This window comes from Anomalospiza imberbis, chromosome 4 (genome assembly GCF_031753505.1).
Source record: "Anomalospiza imberbis isolate Cuckoo-Finch-1a 21T00152 chromosome 4, ASM3175350v1, whole genome shotgun sequence".
Taxonomy (NCBI): Eukaryota; Metazoa; Chordata; class Aves; order Passeriformes; family Viduidae; genus Anomalospiza; species Anomalospiza imberbis.
Genome location: NC_089684.1, coordinates 28,423,708 through 28,441,050, shown reverse-complemented (window position 1 = coordinate 28,441,050; position 17,343 = coordinate 28,423,708). Strand labels below are relative to the sequence as shown.

Sequence of the window (17,343 nt, the reverse complement as noted above, 5' to 3'; positions counted from 1 at the left end):
AATTGCTGGAAATACACATACTGTGCTGTGTGTTCCTGCAATATGCAATTGATCTAAAAGCTGGGAATATTTGGGGCTGGGCACACAGAAGGAGTTAAGTGTTTTTGAAAACCCAGTCATGTCTCTGCAGGGCTTAGTCTGCAGGAGTTGATTAATGCAGCCATGTCTGATGCTTATCCTGCTGGAGGTGCTTTGCAGTGGACACTGCCTGCTGCCTGCACTATTCCTGGCTGCTCAGGCAACTGCGTAATTGCAAAAAGATGAGTGAGAAAAATAGCAAGCTTGGCATGTAAGCCTTGCCAGGGAACTGATTAAAAAAAAAAAAAAAAGAATTTTCAGTTTAAGGTTCATTTGTAATTGTTCAGAATTTTTGAACACACTTTCTCTTTTTATCCAGAAGAGCTAATCCTTGATCCTAGTCCTTCCTGCAAAAAATGGAACTTGTTGATACCGATGAGGAATATTTGAAGAGATGTTGTTACTTGCAATATGTCATTCTAAGGAAAGGCAAGCTCTCCATGATTCTGCAGGTCATATGGACCAGCTACATGTAGATGTTTCATTCTTAGTGTGGGAGTGTTGCAATAGAAAGTGTAGGGAGAGAAGGGCAAGATCTGCAGGGTTGTTCATTAGTCCTGTTTTTTTCTTGCTGATGACCTGACTCCCTTGTTTTAGATTTTGGAAGGAAATATTGTCTTTGCTTTACAGTGGGATGTTTGTGCTCCAGACTGCTTTTCTATTTGCCGGGTATGAGATCTCACTTTACATTCCTCTATCTGCTGGATATTACTTTTAGAAAAGTAAATAAATAGACTCCACATCATTTCTGATTAGATTAGTTTGGTCATAATGTATATCTTTCCTCCTATCTTCCCCTGCTGTCTTTAAAATCTCCAGAAGAGGACTTTCCCTGTCGCAAACTAAATTTTGTTTTGCATCTTTCCCATCTCCAATTCTAATCTTGGACCAGTTGAAAACTTTCTGTTCCTTCTATGTTTGGCCTAAAACTGCAGGACAATAGCCTATGATGGTGCTAAAGATGATTTCAGTTGTGGCTTATAGTTACTGAGTGTGTGTGGTGCTAAGAGATACTTCTTGCTCTTAAAAAAGCTTCATTTGTACATGTGTTTGCTTAAATGCACTTAAAAAAAGAAAAGAAAAGCGTTGTTTTTAAAGAGTTTCCAAGCACATCAATTTTTTATATATATATATAAAAAAATAGGATTTTTCTCTTTCTATTTTCCTTTGAAATGTGCAGTGAAAACTGCTGAATGGCAATCCTCACATTTTCTGTGTGGATACTGTTCTGTACAAGAGACCTCATGTGTAACAGTGTTGAAAATCTAATCAGGAATGCTTCATGAAGCTGCAAAATCATTGCTGGATAAAACATTTTAGCAGGGAAGCAAAGCTGTAATTTCCAGAGAAGGTCATGATTGCAAACTCTGTGTTGACTGATGTGACCTGGATGAATCCTGGTGGTTCAGGAGGAAGCCCAGTTATGCCCTAACCTGATGGCCTCTCTTTTCCATCTCAGTTTTCCTGTTGTGAAACGTAGCTGTTTTGTGGCTAAAGGTTGGGAAACAAAGCAAAATTGTGATTACAGTCAACAAGCTCAGCATTCTCCACACTCAGGTCCCAGGCGTGATGATATTGTGTGCAGCAGTGCCACTTTCCACTATCGACTTTGTGAGCAGGAGCTTTCCCTGACCTGCTCTGTAAAGCCCATGTTGTGTACAAAACCCAAAGTCCCCTTCAGATTTATTAACAAAGAAAGCAACAAAAACTGGAGTGTGGAGCCACACCTGGGGCTCCTCCCCAAGGACTGCACTGCTGAGAGCTGGAGTCCTCTCTGCACACCAAATACAAACAGGGGAAGCAAGATGTGCTTTGCAGAGCTGCTTAACGCTTTCCTGGAAGGAACTGCATCTCACTGTCTCTTGGGAGAAGCAGGGGTGGCAAGGAGGATGGGGAGGCAGTTTGGTGTTAATTTTTATCTCAGTTCCCACAGCATGCTTACACTACACGACTTTTTGTATAATCTAATGGGTAGATTCCTGTTGTTATAAGTAGGAAAATTCAGAGTGGAGGGTCTTTTGACTCTGAAGCCATTGTGTGCATGTCACACGCCTCACTGCATTAGGCTACCCTTGCAGTCGTGGTCAGGGAAAGCTGAGAACATAACAAAGGACCTGACTGGCTGTGCCCCACTGGTGCCTGTCTATCTTGGCATTTATTTTCCTTAAGCACCTAAACATCTCATTTTGCTCTTCCCCAGAGTGAATACCACCCCAATGTGGTCTCTCAGTGATCCTGAACTCCAGCTCTTGCTGTTGTGTTTTCTACTTCCTTGTCCTTCTGGTTTGTGTGTTTTTAAAGGTGGCATCTTTGAGATCCTTGACCTCTGCTGGCATTGCTAGGAAAGGAAACAGTAAAGCCTTTATTCACAGCCACTGCAAGCTGGTGCAGCTCTGGTAGTGGACATGAGGCATGTTTCCTCTCCCAGTATGGCATCTGCCAGTATTGAGTAGCTCTAGAGCAAGTGTGTACATGCAAAACTGCATCCAGTTTTGTTACGAGCCTTCTGCTGTGCAAACATCAGAAATGGGGGAGAAAGATCATCAGTAAGACAACCAAATGCCCTGGTGCTCTCTTGTTAGAGACAGAAAGGATGGTGACAGCCATGGACCATTTGTAGAGGGGCTGTGGCTCCAACCCCCTGCTGTTTGCCTGTATTTGGTGCCCATCGAGCAGCATCCCTGTTCCCATCCCCAGCTGCCTCAGACCTCATTGACAATGGTTCATTGGTGCTAACAATGCTGGTGGAGATGAAGCTGTCACCTCCTTGGCTATCCCTGCTCGTGGGATGGGCACCACCAGCAGGTTCATGCAAAGACAGCTGCCCTGACCACAGGGTGCTGGGGTGAGCAGCTTCTGAGCCTTTGCCAGCATCATGGGGGGGTTGAAGTGTGACAATGGGCCCTTAGGCCATGGTCTGTGCTGTAGACATTCCTCTTGGAACCTGACTTGTATAAAAGAGGAAGCAGCTGTGCTGTGCACCAGCTTTAAAATTATGGCTTTCCAAAGAGCAGCCAGTTCTGGGAGTTTAACCTTGGAAAGACTGAGGCCAAGCACAGCTCTCAAAGGAAGAGAAACAGCTTTTGATGTTGCTTCCTCTGAGGGACACAGAGGAGCATTTCTTGCACGCTTTACTCCCTCCTGCTGCTTGATGAATTCAGGCGTAGAGTCAGATCCATGGGGAGGCTGTCACCAGGAAGGGCTTGGCCAGTTTGCAAGCCAACACCTGAAAACAATGCTGTAAAGTAACAAACCACCTCAGTTCCTGAGAGCAGTTCTCCCTGTGACCAGCCATTCTTCAGCAGAACTGATGGCAGGCAGGCACCCAGAAGGGCAGCACGGCTGAGAAGGTAGCTCAGAGTTCATTGACAAGACATCAGTGTTCAAAGCCTGCATCCTCTTTCCTGAGCAAATGTGATCCACAGTTCACGACATTGAACCTGTGGGACTAGAGGAAAAAAAAAAATTCTCTCTTACACCTGTTTACTGTCTGTCTAAAGGGAGGCTACCATGCTGTATTCTGCCAACCATTCTAAAAAAGACCTGGGTGAGGTGACCTTGCCAGGCTGCACACAGCACACTGGAAGGATGCTGACAGCTGCATTTGCAGTGATCATCCCTTGAGGAAAGCATCCGTGCTTGCTCCTTATTCTTGCAGGTTTTCATACTTGATTTTGGACTATGGTTAAAGCACAGGAAGCCAGTTTTGGCACCATTTCCCAGCTCTGCCACAGCTTACTTGGACAAAGTAGGTAATATTTTCCTGCCACCATTCCCAAATGGAAATAATAATCAATCTTTAATTAAACATTGACTGTGTTTGTTTGTTTATCTTGTAAGCTATTGGGAGAACAGTCTTTTCTCACTTAGTAGTGGACTGCTATCTGTTTCTGCTCAGGCCCTGGGATATTGCTAGAGGATAAGTACCATCAAAAAGAACAGGACATTTCCTCATCTGGTATCTTTGCCATCATGGCAGTGTCACCCACAGTGGAAATATTATCACCGGCTTGTTGATCCACGATTTTGACTAAATTATGAATCCCAGCATGCAAAACAGGAGCATTCAGATAGGCAGTTTGGCAACATCTGTGTTAGTTATGTTTAAAATAGGATTAAGAGGAACAAAACACAAGGTATATCCATGAAAAAGCCAGATTTCTTCCCCAATGCTTTAGAATTTTTTTCCATTACATATAGTATTTTCATTAGTTTTCTAACTTTAGGCAAGTAAAATGCTTTTTATTTCTCAAGGCCTTCACTTAAGGGAATCCACATGACAAGTTGAGAATATGTATGGAGTTTTTAAATTGGCAATTTTTTTCCTGTGAATGTAAGTAATGAAGTGATTGTTTCATGCCTTTCTTTAGGAAAACGAGGCCTGTTCTTTTGGCTGTTACTTTCCCTCTGTATTTGGTTGTGATGCAGTCAGAGATGACCAGAATTGTAAGCAGTGTGATAAGTTTTCTGAGTCAGAATTACAGTTGTGATCCAAAGGGGCATGTGGCTTTGGATGGGAATTGTGGATGATTTCAAACCACCTATTTAGGTAGTATTTTATGATTTTAGTGGGTTTTTTTTTGTTTTCTTTTTAATTTTTTTTTTAACTTACACTTAGTTTTCTCACCACCACTCATGCTCTTCTCCACAAACATAAAGAGAATAGAAAGATTTAAGTATGCCCATGCTGTTAATACTGTGGATGTTTTCTTCTGGCTCCAGTTGTGCTTCCGGAAGAAATGAGACATGTTTAGCAAATGGAGGTTTACTGTGGGACAGGCAGATCTCTGAAGAGCTCTGATGTACCAGACTTGTCATAGTTTTTCATTTAACATCTTTTTCCTGTCCTTGTGTTCACACACAGCTGTGCATATGTCAAACACAGTTTGGTTTTGCTTAATTCACAACAAATTGTGCCACAAGCATCTGGTCCAGTTTTCCTCTGGCTTTGTGACACGACTTGGGAAAAACTGTAAAAATCCCTGTTTTTTCCCCTTTTGTCATCCTGAAAACTTGAATGATAATATTCCTAGTGAGTTTGTGAACCAAGAATTGCTGTAAGCTAATGGACAGTGAATTAAACTCCTGGCCAGCTGTCCCAGGCCACTGCTCCTTGCTCTGTCAGAGTTTCAGGGTATTGGCATTTATGTTGGCTTCCTTATCTGTAAAGTGGAAATACTACTTGCTCAAGTTTGAAGGGAGGAGCTGTGTTAACACCTTCTCTTTGTATGGAACAGGGAGTCCAGAAGCCATCAGTCAAAGTTGTATTTTTCAAAGGGTCAGGTCCACTAAAAGATCCAGAGGCCAACAGAGCTGGCTGTTTCCTGCTTGCATTTCTTGCCTGTTGGCCATGACAGACCAACACCATAGCCTTTCCCAGAAGGTTCCCCATGACTTGAAAACACACGCAGCACCAGAGGTGTCCCATCCATCTTTTTTCCTTTCTCTGTTTGAGTGTGGCACCGGAAGAGACAGCACCAGCTGCCAAGAGCCCCAAGCAGCTCTCCATTGAGCTTTCAGAGAAGGGCAGTCTCAGACAAAGTAATAACTGCACTTCCATCTTGTCTCTGTGTCTCGGGTCACACACAATCTGCTATTATCGCAAACATCGGTGTCGAACTGAGATATGGGTCCACTATTTTTGTGAAACTGCTGTTTGAGTACCTGCTTCTTTAAATCAGAGAACCCTGTTTAAAAATGGGTTGGTCTTCTGCTAGTTTAGACTAATGTCTGTGGAGCTAAAGATGAGGTCTTCTACCTCAGTCAACCCAGGTAGAGCCATCACGGGGACTTTCTTCTTATTTCTTCTATTTTGTGCATTGGCTCTAAGAGAACATAGTAATGCACTGAAAGTTGTTTAAATTTTTATAGAAGTATGCGTTTGTGAAAGATTCCATGCGAGCTCCTGGCAATGGGGTGGCTACACAGAGCTCCTCGCTGGCGGTATTGCTCTTGCCCTCAGGTTGTGAGGGAGATGCACAACATCCCAGTTTTTCACAAGCCTGCTGAGGCCAAACAGTTGTCTAAACCTTTGTTAGGTTGTGCCTGAGTATGATCTCAATTTGTAATGTGCTGTAACTGCCAGGAACACATGGGTTGTTATCGTGCTGGTGTCCTCTATCCAGGAGGTGAACATGGAAAAAGCAGACCAAGTTAGCAATGAACTGTGGTGACTGATGGTTGCCCGGGTGTCGACAGATGCTCTCTAGGTTGATGCTCCTCAAGCTGTTTCACTTCAAATTTTAGCCCCTTTTCACCAGCCTTTCTTTTATCATGTGTGCTTGGTCCAACTCTTCTCAAAAGCCCTTCCTTCTCAACCGCAGTTATTTAGGAATTTGGTGGGAAGCTGAGTCTCCTCTCCCAGGAGATGCTGTAAGCTGTGCTTGTGCTGTTCATGGGTTCAGGCCATGGCACAATCCCATCAGATCTGTTGGATGAGTCCTCCTGAATGCAGAATAGAACACGATGCAGTGAAAGGAAAGGGCCAAGCCCTCTGTGTCACCATATACGCATGGCCCCGTTGATGCCCCTCTGGGAACTTCTGGCAATGTGGTAATTTGATTTTTGAGGTTTTGCGTCATCTAAATTATCCAAAAGATATTTCAAGAGAGAAAGGGCATTTTTATGTGAAGCAGGCATAGCCTTGGCATCTGGCTCTGTCCCCTAGATCTCTTAAGGATTCCTTTTAACACTGTTGCTTATTTTCAGATTACTAAAAGCTGGACTGAAAACTGAACCTTACCCTTAATGCTTTTGCCATTTTGAATCTAGCAAGATAAGTAAGTGTTGTTTTACATAAAAACTAAGCCTTAACAAAGTAGACAGATTTATTGAATTATCTCATACCAAAATAAGTGTGTTTCATTTCACTTCTTTTTTTTCTTTAAGCAAGATTTTTTTTTTACTTTTTTTGTATCTACTGATCCAATGGGAAAATAGCTGCATTGGCTATGAAGTAGAAAGGGCACCACACATTGACTGCTCCAATCGTGTGCACAGTAAATAATGTGCAAGAGCCTCAAGGATCCTAATTTTTGAATAGGTAATACATTAGAAGTTAAGCTGTTGCAAAAGCACACAAAAGACTTTCCTCAACCTTCATAAATTCTTATGCTTTAAATTAGAAATAAAGTAGTCTCTTTTTTTGTGAAACGATAGGTCTAAGCAGTGCCTAATATTCAGTTCATTGCAAATAGTATGAAATTTCTACATATTCACTGCATATATTTTAGTGCTGTAATTTGTGGTTCTCCCAAGCAGAATAATATTTTTACTTCACTGAATATACCTGTGCAAGTTAAAGGTCTCAGATGTATTCCTTTAAAATGACAGTTCATTCCAGCGACGTTCCTACTTTATATCAGTACGTTATTCATTAAAAATAAGAATAAAATACAATGTCATCCTTCTTAGTTCTGTATTCAAGCAGTGGGGAGCCAAATCCTGAAACCCATAAAGGGCTCTCTATTCACACTTGGGCTCAGAGCACACATTAGCTGCAAGGTGCTCCCTCAGTGGGCTTACCTGCATGCTTCATTAAGTACACACCGCCCAGCGTCAGCCTGTCCCGGTGCCCGTGTGCGGCAGCCCCAGCTGGTGGCAGGCTGGCTTGTCGCAGCTGTCCCCAGAGCACTGCAGGGACTCCTGGCATCGTTTCTGCTGCTCGGTCAGCTCCCCAAATACGTGAGGGTAGGCAGGGATTAATGAGTGCTTGGTGCGGCGGGAGATGAGGGAAGCCGAGGGTGAGGAGGAGGAGGATGCTGGTGCACAGCACACAGGGGTGTTGAGGTGACATTCAGTGTTACCTTCTGCTCCGTACCTCTCCAGGAGGTGGCCGTGCCCGTGTGCCTTACACTGCAAAGGCATGCACACAATCCCTCCCATCCCCCAGCGCATCTGGAGCATGAGCTGGGGAAAAGGCATGGGAGCCTTTCCCAATTCATCAGCACATGATCGCCTCTGAAACATCTGCCTCTCAGCTGAGGTTTGGTTGACTCTGAGTATTGAAAGCTGAAGCAAAAGAGAAGATGAAGGCTCCCAAGCAGTTTTCTGCAATACTTGCTTTAGCAGTCTGTTGATGGGATGTGTCAGAATCATTTCTTTCAGAGTGTTTTAGGAATGTGCCTCGAAGTGTGAGCTGTGCCAGTATCTTTGCATTGCACATGTGAGCGTATGTGCGTGTGACACACGCTTGGGTTAATTATTTCAATCCTAAAATGTTGGAAGCCACTCCTCTACATATGTGCTCACACACACGTACAGCACACTTGTGTTAATTACTTCAGCCTAAAAATGCTAGAAGGCACGCCTTGGTTCCTTTTTTCATCTTCGCAGATGTTGTTAAGTTTTACACCAGATTGTAAAATCTGTTCCAAAGGACCAGTCTGAAGTCTTAACATTTCCTTCCCCTGCTCCTCACTTGCTCTCCAAAGTGGTTGCAGTAAAATCCCACCTCTCCAGTTACTTGGTAGGTGTTTCGCCAATTCGTAGGGGGGAAAACAAAGGTGTCACTTTGTTTGTTTTTGTGGAAATCCTTTTCTGATTTTGATGGGCATTTTACTACAGTATCTAGTTGGAGACACTTAAGAATAAGTACTATTGACAGAGGCAATTGATACAAAATCCTTCCTGACCGGTCTCTCAATAGCTAAAAAGAAGTGGTGTTTTACCTACTAAAGTGTTATTAAAGGAAACTCAGCCATAGCAGCTGCTGTCAGCAATATGCCTTGCAATCAAATGAGAAATATGGTAGATACTCCAAGACATGAGAGAACTGCCAAGGCTTATTGCATAGCAAAGAGCTTTTCAATAAATGTTTTCTCTGAAGAGCATCAGATTTCACTCACTTCTCACAGCTCAGACATGCCTTGGCAATCATGATTAGCCTCATTTGGGCCTGTGGAATCTATTATTTTATAGCTAGTCTCATAGCTGGCAGGGTGACAGACAGTTTATTCCTCTTTGGAGAGAGATCGGACTGAAAGACACGGAGCTTTAATTCAGTGCTCCCCCACCTAAGATATTTTTCCTTTCCCACCTATTGCTTAAGGCAAGACATCTAATGTTTGCTTGGATGGCTCTGTCAGGCTTTTGGCATCCCAGATTTAGCTGTTTCCTGGATGAGGACAAATCTTTAAGAGTCTTCAGGATTTCTTTCATTTTAAAGTCAGGTAAGGAGGCAAGAAACATATTTAAAGAACCCATGTAAATAATAATTATTTCTAGTTAGCTACATTTGCCATGTGATATTCCTGTGCTTTTGAAATCCCAAAAGGAGAAACAAGTGGGGTGGTTATCCAGGTCTATTTACCTGACCCAGTTACAATGGCTGAATCAGGAAAGAGAGTAAGGCCTAGACTCAAACTTGATTACAAGAGCTCTCTGGGGTTAGATTTTACCAGACAAGGTTATTTGTTTCCCAAACAGCTGTTTTGTTGTGGGTCTTTAACCATTCTGTCAGTTTGTCTCTCCATACCCTGTCTCTGAGCACTCCTGGGCTGAGCTGGAAGCACTGGTAATTAGATGTACATTCCTGCCCTGAAAAACCACACTTAGCATCCCTGGAGCATCGAACTGCTGCTAGAACCTCTTGGTCCATATCTATGTGCACAGAAGCTTTTCTTGATGGAGGGGAGCAGCATCTTGATACTCAGTTTGCCCCCAGACCCTTTTCAGAAGGGTACTAATAAATAATTGTTCTGTGGAAAAGCTCAGCTGTCTTTTCTTTCCTTTTTTTTTTTTTTTTTTAATTTTTACTAGTTTAGACTTGGAGCTGTAAGTAATTCACAGATGCACATGCCTCTCCCATTTTATAAAGAAGCTTAGATCCTGGCTGAGGTGTAGTTCATGTCTCTGTTGGGGAGACTGGATCTCTGCATCTCGTTTGTCCTTCGCTGCAAAACGCTGATGGGTGCTCAGCATCAGGCTCTTCACTGGCAGCAGGAGGCAGCCACAGAACGAGGGCTGCAGAGGGTCAGCCCTGCAGTGCTTACCTCCCTTTCTGGAGCTGTGCTTTCACTTTTTACAATTTTTCTTTGTTATGGGAGAATGATGTCCAGGTGGCTGATTCTGCTGTAATTTAATGGTGGCTCACTCATCTGCTGTTGTGCTGGAAACAATACAAGGCCAACTGCCAGGGAAAGTTTGGCTGAATGACCTGTAGCCTTAATTGAATTTTGCACAGGACTTGTACTGCATCCCTTTTTTTTTCCCATCTTGTGCTTGCTCATCTTGCTGCTTCTTTTTTTAATTGGTGGATTTCAAAGGAAAATTCTGGTGCATAACATGTTGAGAGCAGCTTTTCTATTTGTGAGGGTAGTGAGTGGTGGCCAGTGCTCTGACAAACACTTTGAATACCATAAACAACTTTTTTATTTCCCAAATTCAGGTATGAATTTGTTTTTCAGGTTGCTTTATCTTTGAAATGGTGCTCTAAACATAAAATCTCATCTACAAAAGAGATTTATACACATTAAAAAATCAGATATTCCTTCTGAAGATGAACTTTGAATGTAACAATTCCTGCTGCTTCTTTTCTTTCCAGTGCAGTATATTTCAGGACTCATTATCTTAAGTGAATTATCTTTACTTGAGAAAAAAATATTTATCTCTTGGAATAATACATTTAGAAGTGCAGCACAATCACATTCAGTATCTGCTGAAGCTGATTAAATGTCTGCTTCTTCAGAGAAGCCAGTCACTGTGACTGCCACCTGGAATAATAATGAGAGGAGTAAGGCAAAGAAAGAATAGAAATTATTCACAGAATTTCAGGAAATCCAAATGTTTGCAAAATCATTGAGAACCAGCTCGCTGTTTGCTCCTCTTGCAGGGCCAGGCACACAGCATGGGTCTGTTTAATCCCAAAACTCAGAATCCCTGAGTTTCATTTGCTTTCTGCTGGAGAGATCTGTGGTTCTCCCTTTACAAAATATTTAAAGGCATAATTTTTTGTGTGCTTTGGTGCCTAAAATTAGGAGATGAGGTAAAAACATTTAAGCTTCTAGAAAATTTGCCTCAAGGGGACAGTGCCATGGAAAAACATTTGTTATTACTCGGGTTTTGTGGGAGAGTCCATGTGGGAGCTTGAGCCTTTGATGCCTGTCATCCATTATATGAATGTCTTAACAAAATTATGGCTTTCTCCCAAAATAACCTGAAGTTTGATCTATAATACACAAGGCAATTTTGTAGGAAGCCATAACTTTTTTCATCTCACAGAAACCTCTAGTGGACAAGACTTAATGTATATTAGTGGTTTCCTGGGTCCTGATGACTTTAAGTTACACTGACAGGTGTTTTAACATTAATAATCCTTAGTTTTATTTTAGTGAACATCTATTAAACTTAGTTATTATGTATTAAAAGGCAGACTGAAAGCACTGACATTTTAAGGAAGCCCAAATTAATGATTTGAAAGGTTTCACAAATTTATCAGATGAATGGAAATCTAAGGAGGAAAAAAAATCCACTTATGAGAAATGACAGCTTTGATTTCTGCAGATCTATAGATACAATATTTAAGGATCTAATTTAGGTTGTGGTTCATGAAAGCATAGATTATTGACATTTCCAGTCTCCGTACTTCACAGAAGGATTAATTAGGAGGTGATAATTTCGGGAATGTGTTACATGAAGCCATTGTAGTGCAGAGTACTCATAGTGCACCTTTGTTTACTGGTGCTTGGATATTATATGAAAATCGTAATCTGGAAGTTAAGCAAGTGAGATTATTCCTTTCTTCTATTAAATAAAGGATTTACTCTTCATTTGCTGTAAAATGCAGGCATGTCTCCTGTGCAATAAATCCATTTTTCCCCAGCTTTATAGGAGGGAGTCTAACATGCACACATAGTTACATACAGCCAAGAAGAAGGAAGTACTCTGTTTACCGAGACCTTAAAATAATGTTACAAACTAAGTTTCTCCCTCCTCTGTAGTAATTTAAACCTAAGCAAACTTTAAAGCTTAGCTTGTAGAATCATTTTTGTTTGGTGGAGAGCTCCATCAGAGAGGTTCGAGGTTGAATGTTCTTTCATAAGAGAAATTGTCAGCCACAGGGAAGATGATTCATGGTGATATACTTGATAAGAATAATTTCTTCATTCCTCTGGCTGGAGAATTAAAGTCTGAGTGCTTTACATTCAAGTGTCAGGTTGCTCTTGGACCGAAAATTCCAGTAATTTTAATGGGGTCTGTTCTCCATTTAAATGTGTTCTAGAAAACCCATCATGTTGAGGAAAAAAAAGAAAAATCAAAGTAAAGGAAGACTTGGCGGCAAAAAATGGAAAAATAGTATTACTCGTATGAATTTGTAAAATACTCTCAGAAAACCTAATTCTTCCATTCTTTGTGCTTGCTCCTGAGCCAAGGCTCAAGAGGTTTTTCCCCATTGCAAGTTCAAACTTTTCACATTAAAAGCTCAGAAAATTAGTGTTGCACTGGGACTGACAGGACTGGAGTTTAGTTGTGACTTGGGGACAGCTTGATGTGGAGGTTAGGGACAAAGGCTGGACATTGTGTCTTCTGTAGAGAAGATAGTTGCAATGGAGGGTGTGAACCCAAAGACCATTGTATTGCTGTTTGGTTTCCTTTGCCTGGAGGCAAAATATCTTCTGACTTTCTGCTGGTGGAGCTTGCTGCAGTGGATGTGGCTGTGTTCCCATAATCAAGGCATCTGGGGTCTAGTGACCGCCCACCTGCACTGCAATGAGACCCCAGACTTTCCCAGAAGGAGTGGGTGGATGAGAGAAATGGTGCCATGTACTTTGTTTTGTGTTGCACAGAGTGAGCGCTCAACTTGGCTGTGTGGTCTCTTTTGTCACTTTAATTATGAGTGGGGAGAAGAAAAAGAAACAGAGATGGGTACTTCTGCAGCATGTTGAACTTCAGGTTGCCAGAGCATGTCAAATAAATGCCAAGCTAACTCTCTTAGCTTTTCTTCTGGTAAACCATATACGGAGGTTGAGTGGGTTTGAAATGCATTTTTTTTTCAAAAAGTATTTTCATGTTTTAATGAGGCTTTGAGCAACCTAGCATAACTGAATGTGTCTCTGCCCATTGCTGGGTGATCTTTAAGGGGGAACTGGATGATCTTTAAGGTTCCTTCCAACCAAAACCATTTTGTGATTCTGTGATTTTCATTCCCTGGGTTTAGGTATATTTATTTCAGGTCTGCTGCTGTCCTGAATTTTCAACGTGCCTCCTGTTTTTTTTACTGTGACTCCAGGACTCAACCATGCCTTCAAAAAAGAAGAGCACTTTCACCTGTGAGCAGGTTCCACGTGGGTGTGTTTTGGGATGCCGTGGTAGATTTGCAGCTTCTCAGACATATCCCTATTCAATCTAGGACCCACAGATGGGGCTGCGTGTTAGGGAGAAACACATAAATTGCTTTTCAGCTTCACCTGTCTATGCATGTGGTCAAGTTGGTTGTGGGTTTGAGATACAGCAGCCACATCTTGCATAAAAAACACTCTCAGCATGGCTGAGAAGCTGCAGCTTGTGCTTCTAAGGTCAGCCTCAAAAACCTGTTTTTTTTAATCCTTTGTTTAGTCATTAACTATGTGTTTAGTGCTGAGTGTATTAATTATTAGTCTGAGTATATTAAATCAATCAGATCTGTGAGGGACAGGGGCAGGGAGTGGATGTCAGTTATGCCACTATTAAACATCTGCCTTGAAAAAAGAAAAATTAAACAACTAGCAAAATGCAGGACACACACTTTTGCACTACTTTTGCAATTGCCTTTTAACATTCCCCTACTCACATTTTTTTTTCCAGGAGTTTTATGCTGCTGTTGTGTGGGTTTGAAGCAGTTCCAGGGAGGCAGCTCTCTATAAGTCTCTGCCACTGTGTGCTTGTGCCTTAGTTGAGTGCAGTTCAGTGTGGCGGTAAGAAAATGAGCAGCTAATGTTGTTCAAGTGTTAATTGTGCCAGAGTGTGTTTTCAGTGCCTCAACCCAGCAATACTAAGAACAATTAATTAATGCTTTTTTGTGACTTCTCTGAACGGGTGGTAGGAGTCTGCTTGGGGACAGGCCGTAGTGGCTGATGATTGTATGTTGTCCTCAGTTTTCCTTCCATCTGAAGAATCATTAGAAAACCAGTGTATGTGGAAAGTCGTGTTAGTAAATCCCCTCAGACACAGCAAGTGGTCCTTGATTTCCTTTTGACTCCTGACACTGTTGAAGTCAATGGCACTGGCAACCACTGTAGGGAATCAAGGTGAAATACCCTTGTTCTCCACCCATGCAGTGACAGCAGGAATGGAAGACCTCACTATAAGAATAAAAGTTGTGTATGCCTTGTGTCTGTGTATGTAGATCTGTGTAGGTAAGTAGTGTGCACCCTGTGCTGTCATCAGTACTTAAATTCTGTAGACAGGTACAGGCATTACAGAGATTAAAATTGTCTGTAACTGGGCAAAATTTAAAAAAATTCAACCAGTGCTTTATGAAGACAGTTTTGCACTGGTATGTTGTATAACTGAAGGGATAATCAGACTCTAATTAGACCCTTTCTTTTAATATTGTTCAATGATCTAAATCCTCCAAGCTTCTCAAGGAACTTGTCTGAAGAATATGGCATCCCAATGTAAGCTGAGTAATTATTGAAATTCAGAAGCATTAAGTCTTAAATTAGCAGAGGGAAAATAGGTGTTTGTGGCACATACAATGGAAGCACCATTCAGAAGGTCACCAAAACACATCTGTGTTTGGAATTTTAAGAGAGCTGGATATGGCACTGAGTGTTAATAACACATACGAGCTATTCAGGATAAGGGTAATCACTTCAGGTCACTCAGATCAGCTGGTTACAAATATATTATCTCCTCTAGAAGCTTCTCTCTCCCTGCTTTACAGTATCACGCTGTTGTTTGAGTACATTACAAAAGCTTTTGCACATTTGGAAATGTAAATTACTACCTTCTATGCTGCCAGAGGTACTGTATACCATCAGCCAGGGGAATCAGTATGAAGTCATACATTTGGGGATCTGTCATGTTACCTTCTTGCTTTTGCTAGGGACATTTAATGGTTTTCTGAATACTTTACTTAACTGTGACCAGCCACAGCCCAGGATGGGGAGAACAAGTGGTGTGTGGGTTTCTCCAACTGCTGTGTCTGGAGCCTTTTAATCTTGCTGGCTCCTTCCCTTGCAGAGCCAGATTGCACTCAAATGCATTGTCTCTGGTCCCTAGAGCCCTGACAGCCACATGTTGAAAACATTTGCCTTTAACCTTATCCTGTTATGAGGTAGAAAGGAACCTGAATCAAAGCCCAGGTAAAAAAGGCTGCTGGAGTTTGGAAACACTCATTATGGGAGCTGCAGTTGGCTCCATCTGTATGCCTCTCTGGACAGGGATGTGTAGATCCACATGTCTAGCCAGAGCATTTGCAGCCCTACACTGAAACTGTTCTTCCTCTGAGCCTGCAATTTCCCATCCAAATGAACGAGACTTTTGAATGCAAAGAGCTCTGCAATGCCAGCACCAGAGGACACTTGGCAGGCATCTTGGTCTGGAAGGGGCTGGAGTAAACTCTGAGCAGCAAAACCAAAGCACATGTGGACATCTTCACATTCCTTTCTCGCTTCTCCGAACAGGGGTCTCTCAGCTGTCAAAGCCATCGTGGTTTGCTGGCAAGTTCTCACTTCTCCCTCTGTTATTTCACGGGGCCTGTCTTCTCTTACACCTTCAGGGAAGAGGCTCCATGGAACCAGCAAACCATAGGGCTGGGGGTGCAGAGGCTGTTGGGTCACCACCATGCTGGAAGAAGGCAGGGCCTTTGCCACAACTACAGGAGGCTTTTGGATAAGGACCACCAAACTTTCTTGCAGGAAGTTGTTAGGTATAGAAACTAGTACTGAGCATTCAGGAATTAATAAGTGCACTTCATTTATTTATTCCACCTGAAAGGGGCTTTGTCCAAAGTGACACAGTCTCTTCAGCAGCACTATGATGCATGGTGAATAATTCACACTAAAATATCCAGCAAGTTCTGGGGTTGGACTTTTAAAATAGTGCTTACATGTTTTTGTCTCGTTAACACTGTGACTCTTTGGGATCATATTTATAAGTGCTACAATGTTTCCAGTGCTTTTTTCCAACTCTTACTAAAGTGTGTTTCTCCAAGACAAAGGACAGGACTCTACGAACATCCACGGACATGCTTCATTTGACTCTCCTAAGTTTTTTTTTTTTCACATCATAAGTTAATATTCTCCTATTTTAGGTAGGGATCTCTGTTTTACAGGATTTTGGCAAAACATATGAAGATGTATATTATTAAGTTTCTCCCTGAAATTTTTATTCTATACATAAAGCTGTATCAGTCATATTTCACTTAATGGATATTTCATTTTGCTCTATGAAACTAGTTCAAGGTTGCTGCTGACAAGGTAGAGTCCAGGGGGCTCATTACATCCCAAGTGTTGGGCTTTTTTTTTCTTCTGCCAGATTTTTCTCAAGTTAAAATTTATCTGTGTTTTGCTCAGCTTGTCTGCATATTATCCAGTGTATATATCAGAGGAAAGGTGTTTATATATATATATATATTTTTTTTATATGTTCACATACCAAAGTAAATTAATAAATCTTCCTTTTCTTATGAAAGAGGTAAAGAAAAGTACCTGGCCAATACAGTACCATTAATCTATTCTCTTTTCTCCTTTCTCTCTTTACCTCTCTCTCTACAATAGAAGTGGAACAAAAAGGTAATTAAATACCTTTCAAATTATATATATATTACTTATGTATAGGCTAAGTTATTTAACAGTTTAACGTTTTAGTTGAAATACTTTTGTCATTAATTCTCACTACCTTTTTGTTAAAGTTTATTTAGTATCTCTGCTGCTCAACTTCACCAGATAACTCATATTTGCTGAAAAGTTTTTACCAGTGCCACCTTTATTTTTTCATTAAATTTATATTCAGAGGCTTAGATATCTCATTTTCCTGCCCCAAAGAATTTGGAAGGTGTGCATACATATGTATGTGCATAAGTATATCTGATTATGGCATAAAAGCCTCTTGGAAATGGCACCCCTTTTTCAGCAACTCCTCGTGGTTACTTAGACTCCAATGGATCTATATCATTTTATACTGGTTATTAAATCTGATTTTCCTCCTGTCTTGCTCTCCAGACAACATTACCAATTTCTGAATTTACAAAAAATAATCAATTATGCTCCGAGCAGGAAGTGTGAATATGGGATCCCATCTTGCCAGCCCCGTGCTGCCGGAAGCACGCGGTGGGATACTTCT

At 41.6% G+C, this 17,343-nt stretch overlaps 1 protein-coding gene across 28 annotated transcripts in view; it reads left to right on the top strand.

Annotated features, from left to right (window-relative positions):
• ADGRL3 (adhesion G protein-coupled receptor L3) overlaps positions 1 to 17,343 on the top strand; it is a 490,120-nt gene that overhangs the window by 298,617 nt on the left and 174,160 nt on the right. For 24 of the 28 annotated variants that reach the window (XR_010998235.1, XR_010998234.1, XR_010998236.1 and 21 more), the window contains one exon: positions 16,779 to 16,793. The exons of the other annotated variants lie outside the window; for them this stretch is intronic. Coding sequence is in view for 21 of the 24 variants with exons in the window: in XM_068187649.1 (XP_068043750.1) it covers positions 16,779 to 16,793 (15 nt within the window). In the remaining 3 variants the exon portion in view is untranslated. The remainder of the gene's footprint in view (positions 1 to 16,778; positions 16,794 to 17,343) is intronic. 28 annotated transcript variants of the gene reach the window in all.